This window comes from Salvelinus sp. IW2-2015, linkage group LG25 (assembly GCF_002910315.2).
Source record: "Salvelinus sp. IW2-2015 linkage group LG25, ASM291031v2, whole genome shotgun sequence".
Lineage (NCBI taxonomy): Eukaryota > Metazoa > Chordata > Actinopteri > Salmoniformes > Salmonidae > Salvelinus > Salvelinus sp. IW2-2015.
Genome location: NC_036865.1, coordinates 15905621 through 15931852, shown reverse-complemented (window position 1 = coordinate 15931852; position 26232 = coordinate 15905621). Strand labels below are relative to the sequence as shown.

The window sequence follows — 26232 nt, the reverse complement described above, 5'->3', positions numbered from 1 at the left end:
AACATCAACATGACAAGAGTCCATTTCAGTGCAGTTTTCTTTTCTCCACACAAAATACATTCCAATAATTTTCAATACATGGAATAACAAGACAAGGAATAAACATTTATTGAAAATTAAGTTTTCTGAAGTTTTWATGAAAATAAAGAATAAATGACAATTGTTGTTTTGAGTGGGTCAAAAGTGCCAAAGTAACACTCAAAAGTTTTGGGTGAAAATTACTTTAATGTTATCAATAAAGCTAAGATCCATAACTATCATTATCTTTTTGAAAAGTACATTTTCCCATGAGTTCCCTTGAGAAAAAGAACTAGAGCTTTATTAAGAAAGTTAAACACRATACACCCACATACTAGAATATCAAAGAGTGCAACCACAACCATGACCAGCAGCCAATGTATCACACTACTTCAGACTGTTAAACACATTCTTTAGTGCAGGGGTCTCCAACCTTTTCTAGCATGAGAGCTACTGTACTTCAAAWCTATTTTTTACTTTCAAATAGGCACATTCTTCTCTTCACCTCTCTTCCCCGGGTCCTTGTTGTACAATATGTGTTTTCTTGTAAAATAATGGTTAATAAACAACTCTAAGGGGCCCCATAAAATTACTGTATTTTTGTATTATGTTTTTTACTCTTAATATTACAATTATTCATAGAAAAATAACAAAAATTGATGTTCTGAGTACATGTCAATGCTTAAATCACATCAGACGACCAATTTTGAGGTCTGGAAAAAAAACATACATTTWGATTTTTGAGTGTAATTCCCCTTTAATTGCGCATTTAGAAAGAGAGGAATGTCTGAGTCTATCAATGTCTATGTTAGGCCTACTTCTGCAGCACGTCATGGCAGAGTAAAAAAAAAAAAGGCCACCCAATTGATACAAATAATCATTATATATTTCTGTCAGGTAGGCAGAAGGTTTTTGGGGAAAGTCTCTGTGTACCCACAAGACGGTTATCATTACTAGCATCACTAACAGGTTACATACAGAGTGATAGACACATTTGTGAACCATACAGACAGAAGTGCAATATTGCTTGAAATTAATTGCCAGATATTTTGTTATATTTGGCTTTTTAAGCCAATAGTGGCTAACATGGGGTGGGATAATGTCAATGTGGCTTTGATTGGATGGTTTCCAGGAGCTTTATGTTTATGAAGGTTTGCAATGGAACACATAAAAAAAATCCATGTACTTTCAGAATTMCTTATAGGTGGGCTGCGAGCTACTGCTAGCYTGCGATCTATAGTACCTGTCGGAGACCTCTGCTTTACTGCCATTGTAACATTTYCATTTCATCCATTGTATTCACACTCAAAAAAGAAACTGTAATTKAATAGGCAAGCAGGCATATTCTAACGTAATGTATGATTTTGACTATGCACAGGACAGAAGAGCTGAATAGAACTAAAGCTTTATCTGAWAGATTTGGTGAAGCTTAAAACACCTTAGACACCGATGCTTCGACGCCGACGACCAACCCTAACTTCACCTGCACCTGGAAAGAAAACAACGGAATGAAAAACAGTTGCTGAGCTGCACGTGATTTTGTTTCACAAAAATCCCAAATGGTGCAAGCAAAGTGAGATGTTTACCTTTCTCTCCCTTCTCTCCTCTGTATCCATCCTGACCATGTAGCCCCTGCAGTCCTGGAGGGCCTGGGCGACCCATCTCGCCTGCAGATAGAAATACCATACTCCTGTTATGTCCTAGTGTCAATCCCTGCTGGAAATGTAATTCAACAGTATGACCCTRTAGTATGACTACCGTACCTCTGTCTCCTTTGGGTCCGAGGTACCCCCTGTCTCCTTTCGGTCCAGTATTCCCTGGGGGGCCAACAATGGTGCCGTGGGCTAGAGCAGAGAGTACACGCCATGTCAGAGGACAGGAGGCAAGGCCACAAAGCTTTTCAGCAAACATTTGCTTAGCAATTCTTCTGGGTACCACAATTCTATTCACAACTGTGGACTAGTTTAGTATTTAGGAAAAAAAATGAATTTGCCCCAAATCTTACTTCTAAAGAAGTCCATGAGGTCAGCAGTCACGTTGCCGTAAGCCCCAATGACACGGCTATACCCGGGAGGTCCAGGAGGCCCAGGGGGTCCTGGGAGGCCTTGGGTCTCCCAGGAGCCTCCTCGCTGGTGACCCTCAGACAGGAAGTCCTGCAGTAAGCCCTGGTCTGGAGTAGCAGAGGATAGACTGTTTATATACTCTGTTTGTACCTAAAAGGTCACAGCACCGTCTAAGCCACAGTGCCAAGTCAATCAAAGCCTCAAACCCAATCAAGTCTCAGCACTTATACTGTAGAAGCACACAGTTACAGAGACACACTATTGCTAGTCATTCACTCACTCTTGATGTAGTCTGTCACTCTCAAGGCAACGTTGGAGTAGTCTAGTGACTCTGTCAATCTCCCAATGTCACTCTGGCGCTGCTCAAGGTCAGAAGAGTAAYGTGGGTCACTCTGGGCATAACTCTGACGGTTAGTCTGAACCCCACCAGGTTCTCCAGGGTCTCCTTTGTGACCACGGGGACCCTGAGACCCAGGAGGACCTGGTGGGCCAATGAAGGAGTGCCGTATACTGTCACCTGGGAAATAACACAACAATAGTTAATGTGATGTAGAGTGTCAGGTTAATGTCTATTCCAATGGATAGGGAAGAGGTCAACRCACTGCTGAGGTACGCCTGGAGTTCTGTGCGGATGCTTTCTCGCTGGTAGTTTCCGATGTTTCTACTATCTCCATAGGAGACTACTCCGTGAGAGTTCCCTGGGGGCCCCTGAGGTCCTGGGGGGCCGGGTGGGCCTGGAGGACCACTGTACCCAGAACCTGAGATGAGACAGAGACAGATGTCAAACCTTCATGGTCTTTGTCTACTGAGAGCAGAAGGATGGAGAACCTCTTAACTGAACCAGACTCACTTTGGAGGTAATGCTGGACGTCCTCTATCCTTAAACCCCCTGAGGCTGAGCTCCTGTAAGATAACCCTCCTGGGGTACCAGAGGGGCCTGGGGGTCCCGGGATACCTGGAGTACCAGGAGGACCAGGGGCTCCAGCAGAGCGTCCAATCATCGCACGGAATTGTGAATCTTAGAAAGCGGGAAAGTAGGAAGAAGACAAAGAGTAAGCAGTAAATCAAACGTGTTTAGATGATCATAAACACAAGATACCTCTGTAAACCCCAGAGGGTGAGGTCTTACTTTGCAGGAGTGCGGAGATGTCACTAACACCGCTGGAGGAGCCAGGTAGCCCTGGAGGCCCGGTTGCACCCGGAGGTCCAGGCTGCCCACCACCGATCCCGCGCTCTATAATAATAATTTTAAAAACACCATCCACAAGGTGAGAGATTGAAGCCTGGTCCATAAGAAACCCAAAGACATTCATGTTACCCATCCTGTGCGTGTGTTTTGCTCCAGTARCCCCTACTTACCGTTCATGATTCTGAAGACGTAGGTAGCCACTTCCTGTGGGTCGTAGTTTGCCGTACTGCCTCCTCTGGCTGCTGGTCCTGCTGGGCCTGGAGGTCCGGGTGGGCCCATTACGTATCGCCGTACGTCATCCCCTGAACCAATCAGTCAATCAGTCAATTGTAAGTATTTGTACGTTTTTTTATTGGCCCAAACATAGTTTTTACAGGTTTTTMTTTTTGTACATTCTAGACACATATTACATACATGGCACTTTTTTTCACAGTAGTTACGAAGTAGAAATTACATAGTATACATTATATATTGTGTTTTCAGTCATAACTATCAACAGTAAGTTGCTATGGATAAGAGTCTGCTGAATGACCATGTAAGTACTCACTCTGTAGCATGACAATGAGGTCGTTGACAGACATTGAGGCAGAACCAGAGCCAGACCCAGGAGGTCCTGGGGGGCCTGGAGGACCCTGAGCACCACCGCCGAAGCCTGATCCTGAACCTGAAACAAGACAGTACAATCATTAGGCTGCTTCCACTCTTCCACAGAACTACAAAATTGGACAGGAAATGAACTTACGCTGCAGATAAGCGATGACACGAGAAGATATGTCCTCCACAGAACTAGAGGATCCAGAGGATCCAGAGGATCCAGGGGCTCCTGGGGGTCCAGGGAGGCCACGGGGGCCGGGAAGACCAGAGGACATACTCCTAGCATTAACTGCAAAGGACAACCAGCACAGGTTAATCTAAGTAGAGTATAAGGCAGCTCTGTCACTATATTTCATATGGGAATTATTACTTCATGACTTAGTGTTCAATGCGCCTTAGAAGAAGACTCTTACTTCGGAGATAGTCGTTGACATACTGACGCAGATCAGGAGGAGCGGAGGCTATGCCTGGAATGCCTGGGTGTCCGGGAGGACCCGGTGGACCAGGAGGACCTGGGAACCCTGKGCTGGCCGCCACAGTGCCTGTCAGAAATTAGATAATTAGATACAATAGTCTTTATTTAATGAGAAGTATCTGCATTCATGATATGGTCAGCTATTTAAAGTTGTGCACATTGCTTCAAAAATTGTTGTTAAGTATGTCTTGATGATCTAAGTTTGTCTAATGTTGTGGGTGGAATTTTGACAGCATGTCAAAGGAGTGTTTACCTCTTGCAGAGCCAGGAAGACCAGGAGAACCGGGAATTCCAGGTTCGCCTTGGAAATGKGGAGAATAAGACAACTAGTTATTTCAAAGACTGAGTCTAGACCTGCTACTTTTACAGGTACCACAACCTTCAGAAGCTCAGTGTATTTGTTCCTAATTACGATTCCCAAGTGTTGGTAGTTTACCTTTCCGTCCCTCTGGTCCAGGAACCCCTGGAGTCCCTGGGGGCCCAGGTGGCCCATGTGTTCCACCGTATGGTAATGCTGTGTGGAACAAAAGAGCAAAGCAATTCATCAGAAATMTTTTGTTCTACTATACATACTTCTAGACTTCTGCCCGTTAGACTATGGTCTATAGCAGTGGTTATCAAACCTCTCCTCTGGGCCCCCCAGCCGTTCCATGTATTTGATCTATTCCAGAGCTAGCACCCCCTGATTCAACTTGTCCACTTTTCATCAARCCCATGACTAGGTGAATTAGGTGAGYTAATTTAGAGATGAGCTAGTCTGTGGGTCCCAGATGAGAGGTTTGAGAACCACTAGACCAGTGGTAGACTATGGTGGGCCACAATAAATTCTCATTACTGCGTCAATAACCTCCTGTATCAGAGTTGGTCATGTTTTTTTTTCAATCGCTGTTGGCTTAGCCTTGAGTTGGACCAAGATAAGCTCACCTCTTTCAGAGCCTCCTCCTGGTCTTCCTGGGCTCCCTGGTAGACCAGGCTGGCCTGAATCTCCTWCAAGGGAACATGGGACACAGGGATGAAGGACAGAGGATTAGCATTTCMAATGGGAACAACCAATGTGGATCTAGATAAGTAGTTCATTCTGTTATATGAATTGATTTCCACCAAATAAATGTAGCTTTTTAGATTGTAGGGGGACAGAACACGTACCTTGGTATCCTCTTGGTCCTGGTGTACCTGAAGTAAGAATATTTTTAAATACTTTTAGATGAAGGAGATTACGTTTGTGATGATAAACAGAGCCAGTTTAGAGTATGCTGTCAGTATGCATCTGTAATGCCTCTGACAGGCAGGTGAAAGGTGTCTGAAAGGCTTACCAGGTGATCCTTTGGGCCCAGATGGCCCGGGAGGTCCAGGGGGTCCAGAGAAGAATGTTCCTGAAAGAATTATAGTGACAAGCACAGCATTACAATGCAGCCAAAAAAAGCTCTACAGAAATCTTGGGTCACTTTTTTAACTCGATTGCGTTATGGGTTTGGTCATGTAAGTCATGTTGTTAYGCACCTGAATTGGGTACAAAGCTTCCTGACTCTCCTTTCTCTCCTCTAGGACCAGGTCTGCCATATCCTGAGAGGCAGAAGCACCAGGAAAATCATAYGATGACATCAAGACTCAACATTTAGCCAAATCCAATAAAAAAATACATCAGTAACTTGTGTATTGTTGATTTTCATTCTTAACATGGACACACTTCTCACAGGCTTACCTGGCTCTCCTGGGGGACCAGCTGGTCCTGGGAGTCCTGATCTTGAGTCACCTGCACGTCCAGGGGCTCCAGGGGGTCCAGGGGGACCAGGGGGACCTGCTTGTGCAGCAGCACTGAACTGTCCTGGATGAGGACATCAAGAAGAACCATGAGGTTACACAAGCATCTGACTGTTTTATCCGCAACGTTATGTTTCACTGTGTTGGACTTGAGTGATACTTTTCAATGTGTGCATGCTTGGGCAATAAGGCAAGCATTGCTCGAGTCCACAGTGTCTTCTATAACATGCCATTTACATCAAAAATGTTGATTTGGTTGAAAAAATATGAACTTATCCTTTAATTAAATTATAAGCATCATTGTAATGAGTACTCACTCTCAGCTCTGGATGAGCTGACGGTTTCACTGGTTCTCACTGAGATACCTGCCTCTCCCTGGAGTCCCTGAATACCCATCTCACCCTTCAGCCCTCTCTCACCTTTAGGACCTGGGGAAATAAGCATACATACAGTATGTCCAGGACTCTTGGCCAGAAAAGAGATAGCATGTATAAGACCAATAGTTTAGCTATCCACAGATCCATAGATTATCTGACTTACCAGACTGGCCAGGAAGACCAGCAGGGCCAATGGGGCCTGGGGAGATTGAAAAGTTGTATTAGAAAACACTGTTGTGTTATACATGTCATTCATATTGACCAAAACAACATAGGTTTACAGCTAGTTAAACTACGTACCGTAGAAACTACATGGTATCACTATTACAACTTTGTTATGTTGGGGTTGTGACAAACCACAGTGCTACAAAGCTAAACAGGAAGTCTATGTCTGACCTGATAACCCTGGGGGTCCGGCTTGACCGGGTGGTCCGGGGCTTCCTGGGGGGCCGGGGATGGCCACAGAACTGGATCCCCCTGAGGAATCACCACAAGCAGTTTTAGGTACACACTGACAGTCATACAGATGTATAGCTACTGTAAACACATCACCGCTGTTATGCAATAGTCAACCGGTTACCTGCATTGATGATTCTTCCTGGTTCTCCTGCCTGACCTAAAAGAAAGTTACACAGTCATCACAATATCAAAGTTTAGAGCCCTCCATTTTCTAAAAACAACGTATAGGAGTCAGCTGTTTTACCCTTGGCTCCTGGTTGTCCAGGGTTCCCTGGTATTCCTACAGTGGGAAGAACACTTTAGAGGAAAACTGATGACAAAAGTGATGAACAGACTTCACTTGAGCTTGTCGTCATAATTCTGTTACTACACTAAATCCCAACTGCAACAACATACCTGGTGGCCCTTGAAGCCCAGGTGTTCCTATAGGGAGAAAGATCAGTTAAGATACATTTCAATCTTCTCTTTCAAGTGGATACAATGTGATCCTTTTCTGTAGAAAAGCCAAGTCAGGATGAACAGGAATGTAAATAAGAGAGGTGTTCAGGGAATATTGAGCGTGACACARTAGCTTACCTGGTAGGCCTGAGTCCCCTGCAGGCCCAGATGGACCTCTGATCCCTGGTAACCCAGTAGGACCGTGATCACCTGAGGATGACATCATCATTATATAGGCCTATTGTACATAACACTTGACGTATTATTTCCTGTCTTTTTACATAGAACATATTATTCCCTCTACCTCTTTGGCCTTTGTCACCATCAATTCCAGGAGTTCCTGTTTAAGAATTAAATAAATGTATTAAACCACGTTAAGCTCTAGAATGAGTTTGGGGAGAATGGTAGAGATTCAAAGCGCAGCCAGCCACTCACCTGCAGATCCTTTGGGTCCTTTCTCTCCGGCTGGTCCTGGCAAGCCTGATAGTCCTGGGTCACCTGAGGGAAAAGACAGTTGATTGGAATACAGTACTGTCAATGCCACATGCTGCATCATGGGTMATTTAAATCCTGAATATGTTGCTTGGGATGAAAGTGCCTTTCGTATATCTATATCACGCCAGCTACGCACCTGCGGCACCACGAGGTCCTTTCTCACCATGGTCACCTATTATAAAAAATAAAGGTTACTACTTAGCTACTGTATGTCATATGGAAAATACACAGGCATGTTACTGACTATCTCTTAGTGGCAGTGGAGGCTGGTGGGAGGAGCTATATGAGGACAGGCTCATTGTAATGGCTGAAATGGAGTGAATGGAATGGAGTCAAACATGTGGTTTCCATATGTTTGATGACCTTTAAGTTTTTATTGAAGACTCATCTCTTCAGTAGGTCCTATGATTGAGTGTAGTCTGGCCAAGGGGTGTGAAGGTGAACGGAAAGGCACTGGAGCAACGAACCATACTGGCTGTCTCTGCCTGGCCAGTTCCCCTCTCTCCACTGGGATTCTCTGCCTCTAACCCTATCACGGGGGCTGAGTCACTGGCTTACTGGTGCTCTTCCATGCCGTCCCTAGGAGGGGTGCATCACTTGAGTGGGTTGAGTCTCTGACGTGATCTTCCTGTCCGGGTTGGCGCCCCCCTCGGGTTCGTGCCGTRGGGGAGATCTTTGTGGGCTATACTCGGCCTTGTCTCAGGGTAGTAAGTTGGTGGTTGAAAATATCCCTCTAGTGGTGTGGGGGCTGTGCTTTGGAAAATTGGGTGGGGTTATATYCTGCCTGTTTGGCCCTGTCCGGGGGTATCATCGGATGGGGCCACAGTGTCTCCCGACCCATCCTGTCTYAGCCTCCAGTAATTATGCCGCAATAGTTTATGTGTCGGGGGGGCTAGGGTCAGTCTGTTATATCTGGAGTATTTCTCCTGTCTTATCCGGTGTACTGTGTGAATTTAAGTATGCTCCCTCTAATTCTCTCTCTCTTTCTCTCTCTCTTTCTCTTTCTCTTCTCTCTGAGGACCTGAGCCCTARGACCATGCCTCAGGACTACCTGGCCTGATGACTCYTTGCTGTCCCCAGTCCACCTGGTCGTGCTGCTGCACCAGTTTCAACTGTTCTGCCTGCGGCTATGGAAGCCTGACCTGTTCACCGGACGTGCTTGTCCCGGTCCTGCTRTTTTCAACTCTCTCTCTACCGCAACGGCTGTCTCTAACTCTGAATGATCAGCATTGCTTGATGTTTGGGGTTTTATGCTGGGTTTCTGTATAGCACTTCGTGRCATCGGCTGATGTAAAAAGGGTTTTATAAATACATTTGATTGATTGAAAATTTGATTGATGCATTTGACACTGTTTCATTTATTCCATTCCAGCCATTACAATGAGCCCGTCCACCTATAGCTCCTCCCACTAGCCTACACTGCTTAGCGGTCATGGATAGATCAATGTTTTCTCCTGCCAAAAGTAAAACAGCACAATAGATTGTGTCTCTATGTTAACACATAATTCCTAAGACATACCTTTGATTCCCTGAAATCCAGCAGGACCCCTCTCCCCTGTAGCAGAGAAAATGCATTATTGAACAGTTCAATACTCGTATTCATTAATCCAATCAATGATCACTGGATCAATTAGCCCCACATAATGTAAGGACATACTGTACCCTTCGGACCAGGTAGTCCTGATTCTCCACGGAAGCCTTGAGATCCTGGTTGGCCTAGAAGCATATACAGAGAACAAGGTTTTAACCTTTCACTGAATGTGCTGTGGAATAATTCCAAAAGGCCAATGCACRCTTAATTCAAACTTTCATGAAGGCTACTCAGAGTTTATATCTCAAGTTAGGATGTAGCCCTAAGTGAATGAAGGAGACTGACCTGGCGTACCAGRAGTCCCCGGAGCACCCCCTGAGCCTGGAACAGAGATTTAGAAAGGAGATTAGAAACCTGATAGAGTGTATGCAATACCCTTCATTTTGAAATACACTTCAGAAGCACAATTTTGTATGGCCACCCTCAGTTTGACATTGGTAGTATACTGTAAAAAAGCCAACTCAACCAATTGCTTAATCAGCGTTATTCTGTGAGTTGAGGGGGACTTAAAAACAGTGGAAGCTGCTGAGGGAAGAGCGGCTCATAATAATGGCTGGAATGGAGCAAATGGAATGGCATTAAACACCTGGAAACCATGTGTTTGATGTATTGGATACCATTCCACTTATTCCGCTCCAGTCATTACCACCAGCCCGTTCTCCCCAATTAAGGTGCACCAACCTCCTGTGCTTCAAAAGGACAAGAATCAAGCTAATGTGTTAAAGTTAGTTTACTCAACAAACTCTGCTCRAAGTGAGCTGAATATGAAAAAGCTGATTGAGTAAAATTACAAATTCATGTTTGCCTTTGAAAGGCAACGCTGTAAAAAAGCCATTCTTGACCAATGGCTTAATCAGCGTTATTATGTGAGTTGAGTGGACATCAAAAGGACAATAATTTGAGCTAATATGTTACAGTTTGTTTAATCAACAAACAGATCGACGTGAGCTGAATTTGAACAAATTACAGGAATTACTAATTCATTTTTGCTCAAAACCACAAAAAAACACGCCCATCATTATCATATTTTCCAGCATACTCTATTGCAGGTTGGTTTTCAGAATTGCTTGTTTCAATACCTGTGTTTTTGTGTGTACATTGATTGGTTGATTAATCTTATGCTACACAAACATAAATACATACATTTTTCTAAACTAATCCAATCTGTTAGTAGTTGCCGTTTATATTAATCTTCTCAATGCAGGTTGAGGGGGATTAAAAGCTCCAGTTGTTGGATATCCTCACGCTGGCTGGATTCCAATAGGAATAACCCATCACTTTGTAAGCCAACATAATGTGACTTGCAGGTTTGATGTGGACTGTAAAAGAGTTTCAGACCACTGAGTTAGGTGGGTCAATTCAATGTCTATTCCACGTTGGTTCAACGTAATTTCATTGAAATGATGTAGAAACAACGTTGATTCAACCAGTGTGCCCAGTGGATAGGATCTCAAAGAAAGACCTTATGATATACACTTACTATACCAAACATTAGGAACCCCTTCCTAATATTAAGTTGCACCCCACCGACCCCACCTTTTGCCCTCAGAACAGCCTCCATTCGTCGGGGCAAGGACTCTACAAGGTGTTGAAAGCGTTCCACAGGGATGCTGGCCCATGTTGACTCAAAAGCTTTCCACAGTTGTGTTAAGTTGGTTGGATGTCCTTTGGGTGGTGGACCATTCTTGATACACACGGGAAACTGTTGAGCCTGAAAAACCCAGCATAGTTGCAGTTGACACAAACCGGTGCGTCTGACAACTGCTACCATACCCCGTTCAAAGCCCCTTGCATTTTGTCTCTTGCCCATTCACCCTCTGAATGGCACACATACACATTCTATGTTTCAATTGTCTCAAGGCTGTAAAATCCTTCTTTAACCTGTCTCCTCCTCTTCATCTACACTGATTGAAGTGGATTTAACAAGTGACATCAATAAGGGATCATAGCCTTCACCTGGATTCAACTGGTCATCTATGTCATGGAAAGAGCAGGGGTTCTTAATGTTTTGTATAGTCAGTGTATGTAATGTRTTGTCATAAATTTTGCACTGGGAAATATGCAAATGAGTTTGAATAAATTCTCAAGTTGAATTGTATGTTCACTCAACCTAAAATTTTAAGTTGAGTGAACATACAATTCAACTTGAGAATKTATGTTGGTTCAGCTATATGCCCAGATGTTGAGCCAACTCGCAATCCTGTTGCAGCTGGTTTCGTTACAAATATACTTTGAATCAATATTTATTTTACAGTCTATCAAACTCATTCCACGGAGGGCCGAGTATCTGTGGGTTTTTGCTCCTCCCTTGTACTTRATTGATGAATTAAGGTCACTAATTACTAAAGAACTCCCATCACCTAGTTGTCTAGGTCTTAAATGAAAGAAAAAAGCAAAAACTCACAGACCCTACTGTAGGTCCTCCATGGAATGAGTTTGACACCCCTGGTCTAGAGTGAAGCKCTACTGTGTTTATGATCCTCTCTGAGACACACAGTCCCACTCATAGCCCTACCTTTGGGCCCAGCCGGGCCGACTGGACCAGCAGGACCAAGAGATCCTGATTCACCAGGAGAACCTGTGAGAACAAACCCAAATTGATGATCATTTAACWATTTTTTACCTGGAAAGTGGACCATGTAAGTATGCAGTCTATATAAATTAGGAAAATCTAAATTCACAACCTACCTTTATCCCCCTTCTCTCCAAACCCTGAGGGTCCTGGCTCCCCTCTGGGCCCTCCAGGCCCCTCTCGGCCTCTGAGCCCTTGTGGCCCCTCAGCTCCATGGTCACCTACACACACACATGCACATGTATAAGCATACACATAGTTTGACTTGTAACCCACTTGTTTAAATGGGTCCATATTAGCTTTTTGATAAAAGCTGGTTACAAAATGAATCAACACAAGTAATAATTTTAAAAAGTGTTAACGTTATTGTACCTTGACTTCCTTTTTGTCCTTTGGGTCCTTCGTGTCCTGGGTGACCAATGGCACCTGGAGGACCTGAAGTCAAAGGTGAGAGGTCAAAAATGTGTGACATAAGTACCAAGTTATTCTTAAAAGTCATACTGTACTGTCAATTAAACTAGTACTGAACCAGCATAATGGTAACTTCCACATCATACCCATTGTCCTTACCTGGCAGTCCTGGGAAACCATTGTCACCTGAAACAAAGAAAATAAAGTTTACACACTTGGTGACAGCAAACTTCAAATTAAAGTACAATAAATACATTTCTTTATATAAGTCTTAAAAAAACAAACCTTTAGTTCCATGATTCCCTGCTTCGCCTGRAGCAAAGTAAACAGAATACATGAAACAAAGCAGAAAGTGCATTGAGACAGAATAACTCCTTAAAGTATCTGTGTAGAGACATAATTCTTTGAATATCCTTGGATTACACAATTGTCTCCATTGTTTGTACTCACAAAATACACATACTGACAATATTTTCACAAGAGATCTTACCTTTAGTTCCCGGSTCTCCTCTGTCCCCTTTCATTGAAGAGGTAAGAAGGGCTGTGAAACAAAATAAGCACAAATAGGGGGAAAAAATGAATGCTCAGTGAATTCAGTAAATATTTAATGTACATATACCATAAATGGTGAATGTATTTCTTATGTTCGAGTTCTAGTCATGTTCATGTKTGTACAATACCTCTGAATGACTGAGACTGCATCTCAGCTCTCAGTAGTTGCTGKATGGTCCTCTGGAGGGCAGCATTGTCCGTGTGCCCGGCGATGCCAGTGCCCGTGCCAGTGCCAGTGCCCATCCCCATGCCCAGGCTGGTATCCAGGTTCAGGGTGTTGTCGGAGCGGGCCGCGCCCCCAGTGTCCATGTAGGTGCCAGACTGGGGGTTGTGGATGTCGTTATTGGAGGCTGACAGGCGGCTGGTGTGAGCAGCGGTGGAGGTGGACTCCAGAGCTGCCACTCGAGACTTCAGATTCCTCACGTCCTCCGCTGTGGAGGGACACAGAGTGTGAGAAATGTTTCTAGAGGTAAAGATGATTGTATACAAGTTCACTATGTTCGGTATCTCTACATGTTTTGACTATATTGTGKGCATTGGTCCTAGTTACATCTTAATTATACAGATGTAGGATCTTAATTTAATCACTCTTTTGTTGCAGAGAGCTTCGTGATTTACATAAATGAACTGAAAACCAGCACAAACACACGGTTTTATTACAGTTTTTTTCAATTGCTAATATGCATTGGTCAAAACTGAAGTCACAATGTCAAAACYCTTCACACAGTAAGTGAAAAAGAAGTGTATGTGGACCAAACTGTGAATAATTTTTCATTGCTTTCACACAAAATGCATTCAATGACCACATTCTCCGAAATCCATGAACTCTTTTCTCATTCATACTCCACCACCTGCAAAACTATATATTTCCAGCACATGTTTTCAAATGCAAACACACTGTTTCTAAAACTGTTAAAAACACATTCAAAACAGAATGATGGCAAATGTCGCGCAGTTCTGCAGTAAACATATAAACATATAGAAAATCTCAGCAGAATAGTTGATCATTCCAAACACAGCTGATTGCAATTTTAGCKGAAAGCCTACCCAAGTGTCCTGTTTTTAGTCTCGTTACCAAACAGACAAAAGAGGACGGCTTCAGAATAATTTTGTTTGGAAACATGGATCAAGGAAGACAGGTTGGTGGGGAAAGAAGAGAGGCAGGGAGAGGGAGAATATGTGGAGGACAAAGGAGAGGAAGACCAAGAGCGGTGGTCTCTGATGAGATAAGGGCCACAATTTTTGACCATATTGTAAACCATGGTCTCTCTWTRAGAGAGGCCGGTYTAAGGATGCAACCAAATCTGCAGCATTCAACAGTTGCATCAATAGTATGAATTTTCCGGCAAAGCAACAGGTGAGATRTGCATCCTTCAATGATTATTGAACTACATACTACAGTACAATACAGTATGTTCACATTTTTACATGTACTTACATTTAGAAATATATTGATTGTTTTGTGTTTTTCAGTAGGATCCAATGGTTGCCTCCCACATGAGGGAGAGGCAGAATATTATCAGATGGGCAGGAMATTTCCATTGTTGACATGGTAATTGGCAACAATACAATAAAACGGCGGGAAATTCGGGACAGAGTGCTGGCAGACTAGATCATTTTTGAGAATGTGACTACGGTCAGCACAAYGACAATTGCCAGAGTCCCAGAGAAACATAAAATAAGGATGAAGCAGTTGTACACTGTACGCTTTGAGAGAAACGTTGAACCTGTGAAAGAACTCCGGTATCAATATATCCAGGTAAGATGTTGGTTCAATAACCAAACAGGATACACAGCTATTCATAATGTCAAGTACTGTAAAACTGTGGATTTACTGTATTTTAGAGAGTAATGGAGATGGAAGCCAGGCAAACTGCATATACTGGATTCAACCTGGCAAAAACACGCCGCAGGGGAAGAAATGTGATTGGACAGAGAGAAACCGYGGATGTCCCAGGCCAGAGAGGCGCTAACATCACAATGTGTGCAGCACTGTCCAATGATGGTTTGCTTTTTCACAAACCACTCATTGGCCCCTACGATACAGAGGCTCATATATTTTCTGGATGACCTGCATAATCGACTTGTGCCGGCGAAGGAGAGAGGGGCAAGAAACTCCCCTACCTTCGTTGTTGTGTGGGATAATGTGGCATTCCACCACTCTGCTGCAGTCACAGACTGGTTTGCTGCACATCCCAGGATGTCAGTACTATTCCTGTCTCCATACTCCCCCTTCCTGAACCCCATAGAGGAGCTTTTCTCTGCTTGGAGGTGGAAGGTTTATGACCACCATCCACATGACCACATGTCCTTACTGGATGTGTAGACACTTCTCCTGAAGACTGCCAGGGTTTGGATTAGACATTCCAGAAGATACTTTCCAAGATGCATCGCCAGAGAAGAATAAGATGTGATGTTGATGAGAACTTGTGCCAAATGCAGGAGAGAGGGAGAACTAGAAACCCTCACAGTACTGTACAGTTTGAGTGATTTATACTATACATGTTGATGAGAACTAGAACCCTCACAGTACTGTACAGTATGAGTGATTATACTATACATGTTGATGAGAACTATAACCCTCACAGTACTGTAGAGTATGAGTGATTATACTATACATGTTGATGAGAACTAGAACCCTCACAGTACTGTAGAGTATGAGTGTTATATTATACATGTTGATGAGAACTAGAACCCTCACAGTACTGTACAGTATGAGTGATTATACTATACATGTTGTTCTTGTTTGTAATTATTATTGCAGCCCTGGAATTTCAAGAATAATTTTTTTGTATCAACTTTTTATTTTTCACAAGTAAATTACTATGTGCAAAGATATAGAAAAATAAAGGCKATTGAAACAAATTGCTGCATTTCTGATTAATTCTTGTTACATATACTTTAGTACAGTCAATAAAGTGAAATGATGCTATTCGTATTCCATAATCAAATACTGATTTATGTGACAAATCATTCAAAGAGAAAAGAGAAAAGTTCATCATTGATGTAATGCTCCCTGTTAGTGTTTTGAGGTCAGTGTGTTATGAGTGACAATGTATGTTTTCTGAGTGAGAATTGTTTTGAAAAAGTGGCATCAGTATTGACCGATGCTTGTTAGCAATTGAAARAAACTGTAACAGTATTGCACTTTTAATGTAGCCTACTTTTGTTCAGCTAATAGCCTAACCAAACGTTCAAATCCTGTTGCTGCAGGATTATTTTACTATGAGCATACTGGTCAAATTAGGATCCTACATCTGTAGGTCATAAGGTCAGGGGAAACTCTTGTCCCTAAGCATGACTGACCCAGGGCAATGAGTCCAAAGAGCAGGCCCAGGAGCAGCAGGGAGAGCAGGAGCAGTCCTAGCAGCCACTTCCACCAGGAACAGCAGGAGTCCTCACACCCACAGCAGCCCCCACCACGTCCTCCGCTGCTGTAGTAGTCCCCCTCTTTTTGGATCTCTGACAGGGAGGGGGAACAGAGAATATGATGGATGGGTTATGRATGAAGTGTGAGATACAAATGGCCAACTACTGATATATTTAAATCACAAATACCTGCATATGTTGCTTTGTCTTTTGTTGACACTAGRGGTGATCCATCTAAGGGATAAAATGGTGATGTATCAGCAGCAGTCTCTGCACTGTGTGTGTGGATGTTTTTAACTAGCTATACTTGTGGGGATCAGAAGTTCCTACAAGAATAGTAAAGAAACAATTTGACCAACTGGGGACGTTTTTAAATTTCTAGGGGGTTTAGGGTTAAGGTTAGAATTCATGTTAGGGTTAGAATTAAATTGACAGTTAAGAGCTAGAGTTAGTTTTAGGATTAGGGTTAGGAGCTTGGGTTTGGTTTAGGGTTGGGTTTTCAGGTGTGTGTGTGTGTGTGTGCGTGCATGTGTGTGTGTGTGTGCACATATAAACATGGTGCTTACAGTATGAATTGGAATCTGACTTCAGAAGGACTGGTGCAGTCTCACTGTAGCTGGACACCATTTTCTCCTTCTTTAGAGAATCACCAGACAGTGAACCTGTGATAATATACACATAAATTAATCTCACATCAACATTAAAAAGCAGTGAATACTCCGATACTGAAGGAGCTGTCTTACCCCCAACACTGCGAACACTGCTAGTGAAGTGTTTTCCACTGTCTTTAGTCAGGGTGAGCACCTCAGTATCTCTCTTGACTGGAACATTCTCCTTCTGCAGCACAAGGTACTTTAAGTCTTTCCTGTATGCGTCATCAGTGTGAGACCTCAAAGCGGACACTGGAGAAAAACAAATAGTCCTTTAAAAACATAAGTTGCCATAAACATGGTTCTCTAATTCAGTATCACGAAATCTATACATTAAGTTCAGCAATCCTCTAAACTCTAGACTTACTTGCAGAGGTTGACACTCCTGTGCTGACGAGACCACCACCATTCGATATGTTCTTCTGCACCCCATATCCTGCTTGCACACACACACACACACACACACACACACACACACACACACACACACACACACACACACACACACACACACACACACACACACACACACAGTGTTATATTACATGAGTGTCTAAGTCTGTTAAAATGTATACTCTGTAGGATGAGGAGGTTCTACTATCATACCTGTCAAAGTGCCTGAATGTGCGTTAACTCCACTGGTGGTGAGGACACTACTGGACGTGGGTGCCAAGTTATTCTGGAATCCATACACTGCAGCAGTCACAGACAACACACAGAATTATACTCAAAGCTGTGAGACTTTATGTTGAAACAGAACATTTGCTTTACATTTTCTGAAACATGAGAGAATGCACTAGAAGAGCGCTTGCTTAACTGTGAGGTGAAGATATACACCCAAAACAATTTACTGAGTTCAGACGAACCAATAAGAATCATGAAAAACATACAGTRTGTAGTACCCAATATAGCTAAGCGGGGGGGCGCTGTTCTGAAGGCAGCATCTGCCGTCTTATTGGATATAATTGAACTGGATCCAAATTTGGTTGCCCTAACTTGCCCAGTCCATCATCCAGAGTGCTGCTCAGTGCTCTCATTGGTTGTCTCACCTGACAAGGAGGAGGGTGAGGTGGTGTTGAGCAGGGAAGACCCCAAGCCTGGAGACATGTTGTTTGTGTTGCTATGGTAACCGTATGCGCTGCTGCTGTTGCCAGTGRCCGAGGAGATGGGCAGCGTGGAGCTAGTCCAGGAGTAGGAAGAAGGTAGGCCAGAGTCCAGGGTAGTGGTCTCATACTGCCCAGAGACTAGAGGGACCAGGGAAGAAAGAGTCTGTAAATTGAGGCTTTTTATATGTCTCAATAGGAGGAGGTAAGGAGACAGCAACAGCAAAAACCATCTCCAGCCATAAATGTATGSTAAACCATAAATAAATATCATCTAACCATCTGACTCTTGATCCTGCAGGTGTRTGTTCTTGTTTAGCATGCTGCAGGTGTGTGTATCTGGCCTGTGTGTGAACTGCGTASCCTACCTGACTGGGAGGCCTGAGTGGCGATCTTGGCCTCGACGGTGGCCTTCCTGGGGACAGGCAGGGTGGAGGAGGTGGAGGAGCGGGTGGGRCTGACACTGTTGGAGCGTCCTCCCTTCACCAGCCTCTTCACATCATCCAGCTCAGTCCCTGTGTGGAAGTCAACTGAGTCAGTACTGCTATTACTGAAATAGTAACCTCCCATCACAACTGATCCACCAGATCAAAATGAATCAACTAAAATGGTGTCCAAATAGCTCTGTCAGATCAAAATAAAACTCCCCATGCTGCTATTCATTGCCACAAAATATCTAAAAAACAACAGCATGACATATATTTTATGAATTGTGTCTAGAAGCCATTTCCCTGAAGACATATCAACTCACATCTGCCAGCACTGGGAGAGGCACTCTGCAGTCTGGCTCTGATTTCACTCTCTGGAATATCAAACACATTATTATTATTACTGGTATTTTATAGTCCCCTTGTCATTATCAGTCYGACAGGGTAAGGGAGGAATAGAGGTGAGTAAGCAGAAATAAATAGAAGTATTGGTATACCTCTGCTCTGGCTCCTCCCTATTCTAGTGGCACCTGACCCTGCTGAAAAGAAATACACATATTGATAATATGTAGATTTTGACTAAATTGGATTTTATTGAAATGTCAGTATGATCTCTATAGTCACAATGTAGCTACAATAAATACTCTTATACATAATTCTAAAATGTATTGATATAAAACAGTTACCATAGTCTTTCCGTGTAAACTCGGGGGAGGAGTTGCCACTTGAGCTTCCTGAATGAAAACAGGTCAAGACAGATTAGTCATTTACATTGACGCACATTTAGAAGCTGCACATACACGCACGCACGCACGCACGCACGAACACACACACACACACACACATCAAAGGAGGCTGGTTGGAGGAGCTATAGGAGAACGGGCTCATTGTAATGGCTGGAATGGAATCAGTGGCACGTCAAACACATTGTTTCCATGTCTTTTATGTGTTCGGTGTCATTCACATTGATTTATTCCAGCCATTACAATGAGCCTGCTCTCTCTACGCACACACACACACACACACACAACACACACACACACACACACACACACACACACACACACACACACACACACACACACAATCAACAGTGTGATTGGCTGGACCCTCCCTTACCGTCGTAGCCTCCTGAGCGACTGGCCATACTCTTCCTTTCCAGGAAGCCAGGGGAGAGACCCCAGGCGAGGCAGAGCTCTGGGCCCTCCTGGAGCCCCTGACGAGCTGCTCTTTACCTTTGACCCGGGGCTTCCTCCATACACTCCTCCATAGCCTGAGCCACCCCCACCTCCACTGCCAACACCTCCGCCGCCTCCTCCACCTCCCCCACCTCCACCACCTCCCCCTCCACCATCTCCACCACCCTCAGAGTAGTCCCCCATGTAGAACCCTGATGAGGAGCTGGATCCTCCGACATTGACACCCACAGAAGCTGGGAGGGGCAGAGAGCATGGGTTAATCCCCCTAAGTATTTTCAGTCATAGCCTAATGTCCATGTTCCAGATTAAAAATGTACAAATTAAAATTTTAACAGATCTATTCTCACATGAGGAAAAGTTAGTTCCACTGCTGTTCTGGGTTAAAATGTTCTTTTCCAACCACAGGCCTCCAGCATTGCTGGACATAGTCMTGTGGGTACTACTTTTTGATCCACTGCCACCCTCTGGTAGATAAAGAGATACATGGCCACATTCTTCAACAGTTCTTTCAATGTGTTAGAGCAGTCCAACTCTCAGAATTTTCACAAAAACGTGGTGTGAAATGATAATCAAACTATTACAAAATCTGCATTACCAATACCTTTAATCAAACAATTTAACAGTTTTGAGGGGAATTGAAGAGTACAGAAAACTTACTTGGAGGTAAAGATACTAATCTACTTGTTGAGGTTGTAGTTTCTGTCACAACTGGAGACAAAGAGAAGAAAATCACATACAAATGTGTATTCAATTTATAAGATCCTATATCTGTGTTTGATTATCACATTTTACAGTCACAAACAGACACTTGAAAAGGGTCGATTTGGGATTCAGCAGAGGATTTGCAATAACTTTAAGAAGCCACTGGGTGGCACCCTGTATCTACAATATCGACTGTCCAATTCAATCAATTCAAACAAAAACATTCCACCACACCTCCCTGGCCTACACCCTTCCCCTAGCAACAACCCCCTCTGTGTTCAGGATCTACCAAATAGGTGCAAGGAACATAGTGATGATGACTTCACCCAGCCCACTAATAGGCTGACTGGAGATAATTGCTTTCATCCAGACATTTCACATCTGTGTATTAAAGATGGAATTAGAAGGGTTTATTCAGACAGGAATGGAAATGGATATGCAACTGGAAACASAGTAAATCACATGACTAGCAGTTGGTGACGATCATAGATCTCTACTATACAATAGACGTAATAATAAATATCTCAACAAGGTATACATTAGAACTGTAAGAAGGCAATTCTCACCCTTTCCCCCGGAGCTTCCTCCTGAGTGGTTTCTCTTTCTTGTTGTTAAATCATCCATCCCATGTTATCTGTTGAAGTGAGACCACATTTAGGGAAAATAATATGTCAATAGCATTAATGTATTAACTGACTTCAATAACTGAACTAAAAAGCTTTTAGTTGTGTGGTCTAGAATTTTTTTGGTTACCATTGTAGTTTTTTGCTAAAATTAAAGKTTAACAATGAGAATAAACAGCTTAATTTCTTAAACCAGTAACACTCTCAGAAATACAGCACACATCCAAATATATGTCTGAACACGTACTGTACTCATTCATTTCATTTTTATATTCCTGAGGGCAGAAAATCTCCTCCCGCAGTCACTCCTTTCATGAAAGCACTTATAGATACAGCTCATTACAAACTAGATAACCTCAATTGATCTCAAATAACAACATCATTGATAGTTTACCAGAGTATTAAGTGCAGATTAAACACAGACTGATAACATTTGTTTTGCTTTTCAAAGAGTTATYAGCTTGCAACTGCAACTTATCATTTTACAGTAGATACTGATACTTGGCCTATTTAAAGTTTCCTCTTGGTTTAGTTAACATGCACAGCACAGCATTATCATTCCTACAATATAAATTATAATCACACAAACGGTTCACAGGCCTACTCCGACMAATCATAAGGTATTAAAGCGAAATCAGGGATAGTCCTGACTGGGCCTCAAACCCGGGTCCAGCGACTGTTTCACCAAGAGAGCCAAACYTCTTGACGAGGTTGCTACAGTAGGTGTTGGGTTAAGGTCACTACATTGTAGAGGACCTGGATTTTCAGATAGGCCTTCTCGTGCAGGCATTACATGTTACACAGAGATCATCCATAATTATTGTAGGGAGTAGCCTAGTTTGGTGATTTACAAGCAGATTCATTAAGCTTTTTGAGCTTCTACTATTTTTTTGTTGTTGCCGTGTGTGTTAGAGGCATTTACACATTTACAGTCAGTGCATGAAATTGAATAGCATAACTATTTAGCCTACCCCAGGAAAAGCCCTCAATTCCCAAAGGAGATTATGTACGCCTGAGCAAGCAGCTTTTGAATGGGCCTGAGGCCTGGGGTAAAATAACTTTGCAGTCTTCTTTGAAGATCCCATGGTAACCAAAGAACAAAAAACCCTGGTGCATTGTACTGTTCTGAGGACACAAAGGTAAACCCTGGTGCATTGTACTGTTCTGAGGACACAAAGGTAAACCCTGGTGCATTGTACTGTTCTGAGGACACAAAGGATCATCCTTTCTAACTCTGGCTCGTCTCTATACCACACCCAGATCTATAGAATGCATTAGAGACTTTGGGCATTTTGAAAATCAGTTTCAGACCCCAATCCATAGACCTACTATGATTTAATATCATTTCCATTTCATTAGGTTAGTCTACTGTACACGTAGCTTCAGTTTCTGTGTCCGCACGCTCAACTCCAATTTCCATGGTCAAAACTGAACGTGCTAAAACAGGGACTAGAATACCTGCTATCATTCTAAGACAGGACATAAACACTGCACAAACTGCACGTCTCAGAACAAGTTTTTTGTCATTGAATAACGTAGCTACATCCCTGTTAGACTGTTAAAGCAATAACATTCATTCTGTATGACTGCTTATTATTAGCCTATGTCCGTGAGATAAAAAGGCTTAGCCTATGTAAAAAAATATATATTAAAAAAAATATATATATATTTGTTTAAGCAAGTCAATTTTTTTACTCTTCAATTTCTTCAAAAGAAAAGGTCCTATGCCTCCCATTAATGTAGTTGCAACAATCAAAATACAGCAAACCCAGAATTTAGAAAACCTGCAGGTGCTGTCAAACAACAAAAACATTGATCATCATGAAGTGGACGTGTACCTTTACATAGTGTCTCAACCAAGGAACTAGACAACAGACAAAATAGTCCTACAGAAGAAAGTGATACACCAATCTCTAAAATTATAGGTGTCCTAATGCCAAGGTATTTAAMGTTAGTGACGCCTAAAGCCACACAACCATAATTAAATTGCTGTCTTTGTGTCTTKGGGAACTAACTAGCCTACCACCTACCTTACAGTAATCTACAGCAACAATCAACAGCTAAATCAAAAATTTTCTCCCAAAAAGTATTTCTGAATTATCAGTGCAATATGCGCTTTTAAAACCTGCAAGTTCATCAAACAGTCAAACAACAAAAATATTGATAATCATCAAGTGGACCCGTGGCATACCTTTAGTGCGTGTCAATAGGAGAATCTTCAGTCAACTTCTGAAGAAGATAAATAAAATCCACTAAGATAGTCCAACTGATATCCGTCAGGTAGTGAATGTTGTTGATGTTACTGTTGCAGGGTAGTGAAGTGGTTTGTCCTTATACCTGCCTCTTTTTTTATTTTCTCTCAACTTTCTCAGGCAAGTCATAACAGGGCAATGGGCTTTTGTCCCAATCCAACCACACCCATCACCGTTGCTTGGCAGGTAACCGGTAGGCTACCCAGCACGGCTTGAAAGAAACAGTGCCCTCGGGAATGACCAATTAACTTTTCAATCACACTCAAAACATGTGCATACTCGGAGATAGGAGGTTGAGTAGTGTCTAGATATTCTAGAGCCTTTAACTGTTAAAAAGCAAACCAAGAATCTGCTTTTGGATAGTTTTTCTCTTCTTTAGACTGACATTCTTGCTATTTTACTTTATAATTCTAAATTAACTTTTTCAGACTTATATACATTTCACACGCACGCACGCACGCACGCACGCACGCACGCACACACACACACACACACACACACACACACACACACACACACACACACACACACACACACACACACACACACACACACAGAGACACACTAACCTCCCAAGCCTGAACAAGACCTACTTTAATACTGATTTCAAAGTTGCAGAAACATGCAGTTGAATTGAAGGGTGCCGATTTATGATAGTGAAGTTGTTTCCCTACAGTGTCTTATAAATTGGTTTACTGTGTGTATAAAGTTCCATAACCTAGATAACTATGCTTTGTTGATGATTGAGAATAGGAAAAGAAAAATTTGATAACAAAGGCTCATTGAATTGTGTGTTCTACCAATGTCCATTGAGTCCAATATAACAAGATGGAGCATGTGCAAATGCCTTTTCATTGATTCCTTATTGCTGTGAGGGGGAGGATGGAACAAATGAGGATGTTTCATTAGGAAGGCTGCCCAGGATCCCGGCAGTCACAAGTCTTCTCCTCTGCTGTCCTGAGGGGTTGGTTGGCTCTCGTCGTGTGGGTACCAGTCTCCACCCACCACACCCTCCAGAAACAACCACCCACCCTGCATGACTCACTCCGGGATACACCTCTTAATCTGCAATTATCACAGAAAACGCATTGTGCTCTTCAGCATTTGAATGATGAATGATTCACAGGCTTGAATGATGCATTGCTGAGAAATCTGTGTTTGCGCCGAATCGGCTATTTAATGTCAGAAAAAAAAGTGTGGTAGGAGTTTTTAAGTGGTTCTTCACATGCATTTGGTATGTGGATGCCATCAGCTTCTTCACTGATAGTTACCATAAAAGAACACTGGTATTTTTATTATAGTATACACAAAGAGGAACTTGTGATTGTGGATTCATCTTGCTTACACAGCATCTTAACCGATGAATTATAGATAAAGATACAGGAGAAAGTGATAAACTCATCCCTAAAATTATAGGTGCCCTAATTCCAAGGTATTTTAAAGTTAGTGATGCCTAAAGTCACACAAACATAATACACCTGCTGTCAACACCACCACTTACTTTACAGTAATTAAATGTAGCCTACCAGACTACTGTAACATGAGTGTCAGAAAATGTATATGGGTAAATCCATTTGAATACAATACATTTTGTACAGCGTCCCTTTTGATTTAAAGAAAACTTTAAATCAAAGTTTGCCCATGTTGGTCAGAAAGTGACCTTTTGAACCGGAATGACAAAACATGTAGGAGATAAAGGCGGTCAAAGTTGACCAATTTTGAAAGTTACTTCAAGTGCAGTTGCAAACACCATCAAGCGCTGTGATGAAACTGGCTCTCATGAGGAGCGCCACAGGAAAGGAAGACCCAGAGTTACCTCTGCTGCAGTGGATAAGTTAATTGGAGTTACCAGCCTCAGAAATTGCCGCCCAAATAAACACTTCACAGAGTTCAAGTAACAGACACATCTCAACATCAACTTTTCAGAGGAGACAGTGTGAATCAGGCCTTCATGGTCAATGCTGCAAAGAAACCACTACTAAAGTACACCATAAGAAGAAGAGACTTGCTTGGGCCAGGAAACACGAGCAATGGACATTAGACCGGTGGAAATCTGTTCTTTGGTCTGATGAGTCCAAATTTTAGATTTTTGGTTCCAACCGTTTTGCATGTTATTTTGTAATTAATACGTGTCACATATCAGTTTGCAAACAATGTAAAAAATAATATATATCATTGAGTTAATAAAGCCACATACAAACATGGTCTCTTTTTTGTTTTTTTTTAGCAAGGCAGCTCTGAAATGCAGGTGTTTCAGCCTATCTCAGTGCTTTCTGTGGTGGTGAGGCAAGCCAGCAGAAAATACGGAGCGTTGCGCTGTGATTGGTTCAGTGTTCTGTCACTCATGAGGACCTTGAAAATGTTAGCCCTTCGGCTGCTGCCATAGAAGTGCCCATCCAAGAAGGCTCAAGGTCATTGAACCCAGATAAAATGACGTCAAATCACTTTATATGTACAGTAGCTTTGATTGGACTGATCATGTCAACATCATACTTTCACAATCTTAGCTAACAGTCATCATCATGAATGAAGTCGACAATCTACTGGCAAATCATTTTAATCCTTGTCATATGAAGAGAAATAATGGAGAGAAATTATAGATAAAACGTATCGGTGCTCATCGGCCACTGGACATAAACATTACACAACAAGTTGGAAATCGCAAATTCAACAATGAGTGGTTTGGAAGGAATCAGTGACAGTGGCTGTGTGGTCCCAAATCTGTGATTAAGGGGCTCTTTTCCAAGTTTAAAATGATTAACATTCAACATTGGCCATGCTGTCAATGAAGCATGATTTGTGACGCGCTCAAAACAACTGTTAACTCGGAGGACCGCCGCACCACCTTCCTGTTCAAGTGAGTACACCATGAACAATGTGAGTCCAAAAATGTATTGTATGCTGCKTCATA

At 42.6% G+C, this 26232-nt stretch overlaps 1 protein-coding gene across 1 annotated transcript; it reads right to left on the bottom strand.

Annotated features, from left to right (window-relative positions):
• Positions 1-90: 90 nt before the first annotated feature.
• col17a1b (collagen, type XVII, alpha 1b) lies at positions 91-23398 on the bottom strand. The gene is given in 57 exon segments (XM_023969850.2): positions 91-1507; positions 1605-1685; positions 1782-1862; positions 2024-2188; positions 2362-2598; positions 2684-2839; positions 2932-3099; positions 3211-3315; positions 3441-3572; positions 3818-3934; positions 4013-4153; positions 4278-4406; positions 4593-4640; positions 4776-4853; positions 5264-5326; positions 5486-5512; positions 5653-5712; positions 5840-5902; positions 6042-6164; positions 6418-6528; positions 6641-6676; positions 6874-6954; positions 7058-7093; positions 7181-7216; positions 7333-7359; positions 7513-7584; positions 7679-7714; positions 7810-7872; positions 8006-8041; positions 9389-9424; positions 9532-9585; positions 9746-9781; positions 11976-12038; positions 12149-12253; positions 12405-12467; positions 12603-12629; positions 12729-12755; positions 12934-12984; positions 13124-13426; positions 16302-16457; positions 16554-16598; positions 16931-17026; positions 17108-17266; positions 17382-17450; positions 17621-17707; positions 18064-18258; positions 18486-18632; positions 18869-18919; positions 19043-19084; positions 19232-19279; positions 19665-19727; positions 19730-19762; positions 19765-19977; positions 20092-20208; positions 20402-20452; positions 21013-21080; positions 23261-23398. Coding segments are annotated over 56 exon segments (4953 nt in total). The 5' UTR covers positions 21071-21080; positions 23261-23398; the 3' UTR covers positions 91-1457.
• Positions 23399-26232: the final 2834 nt, after the last annotated feature.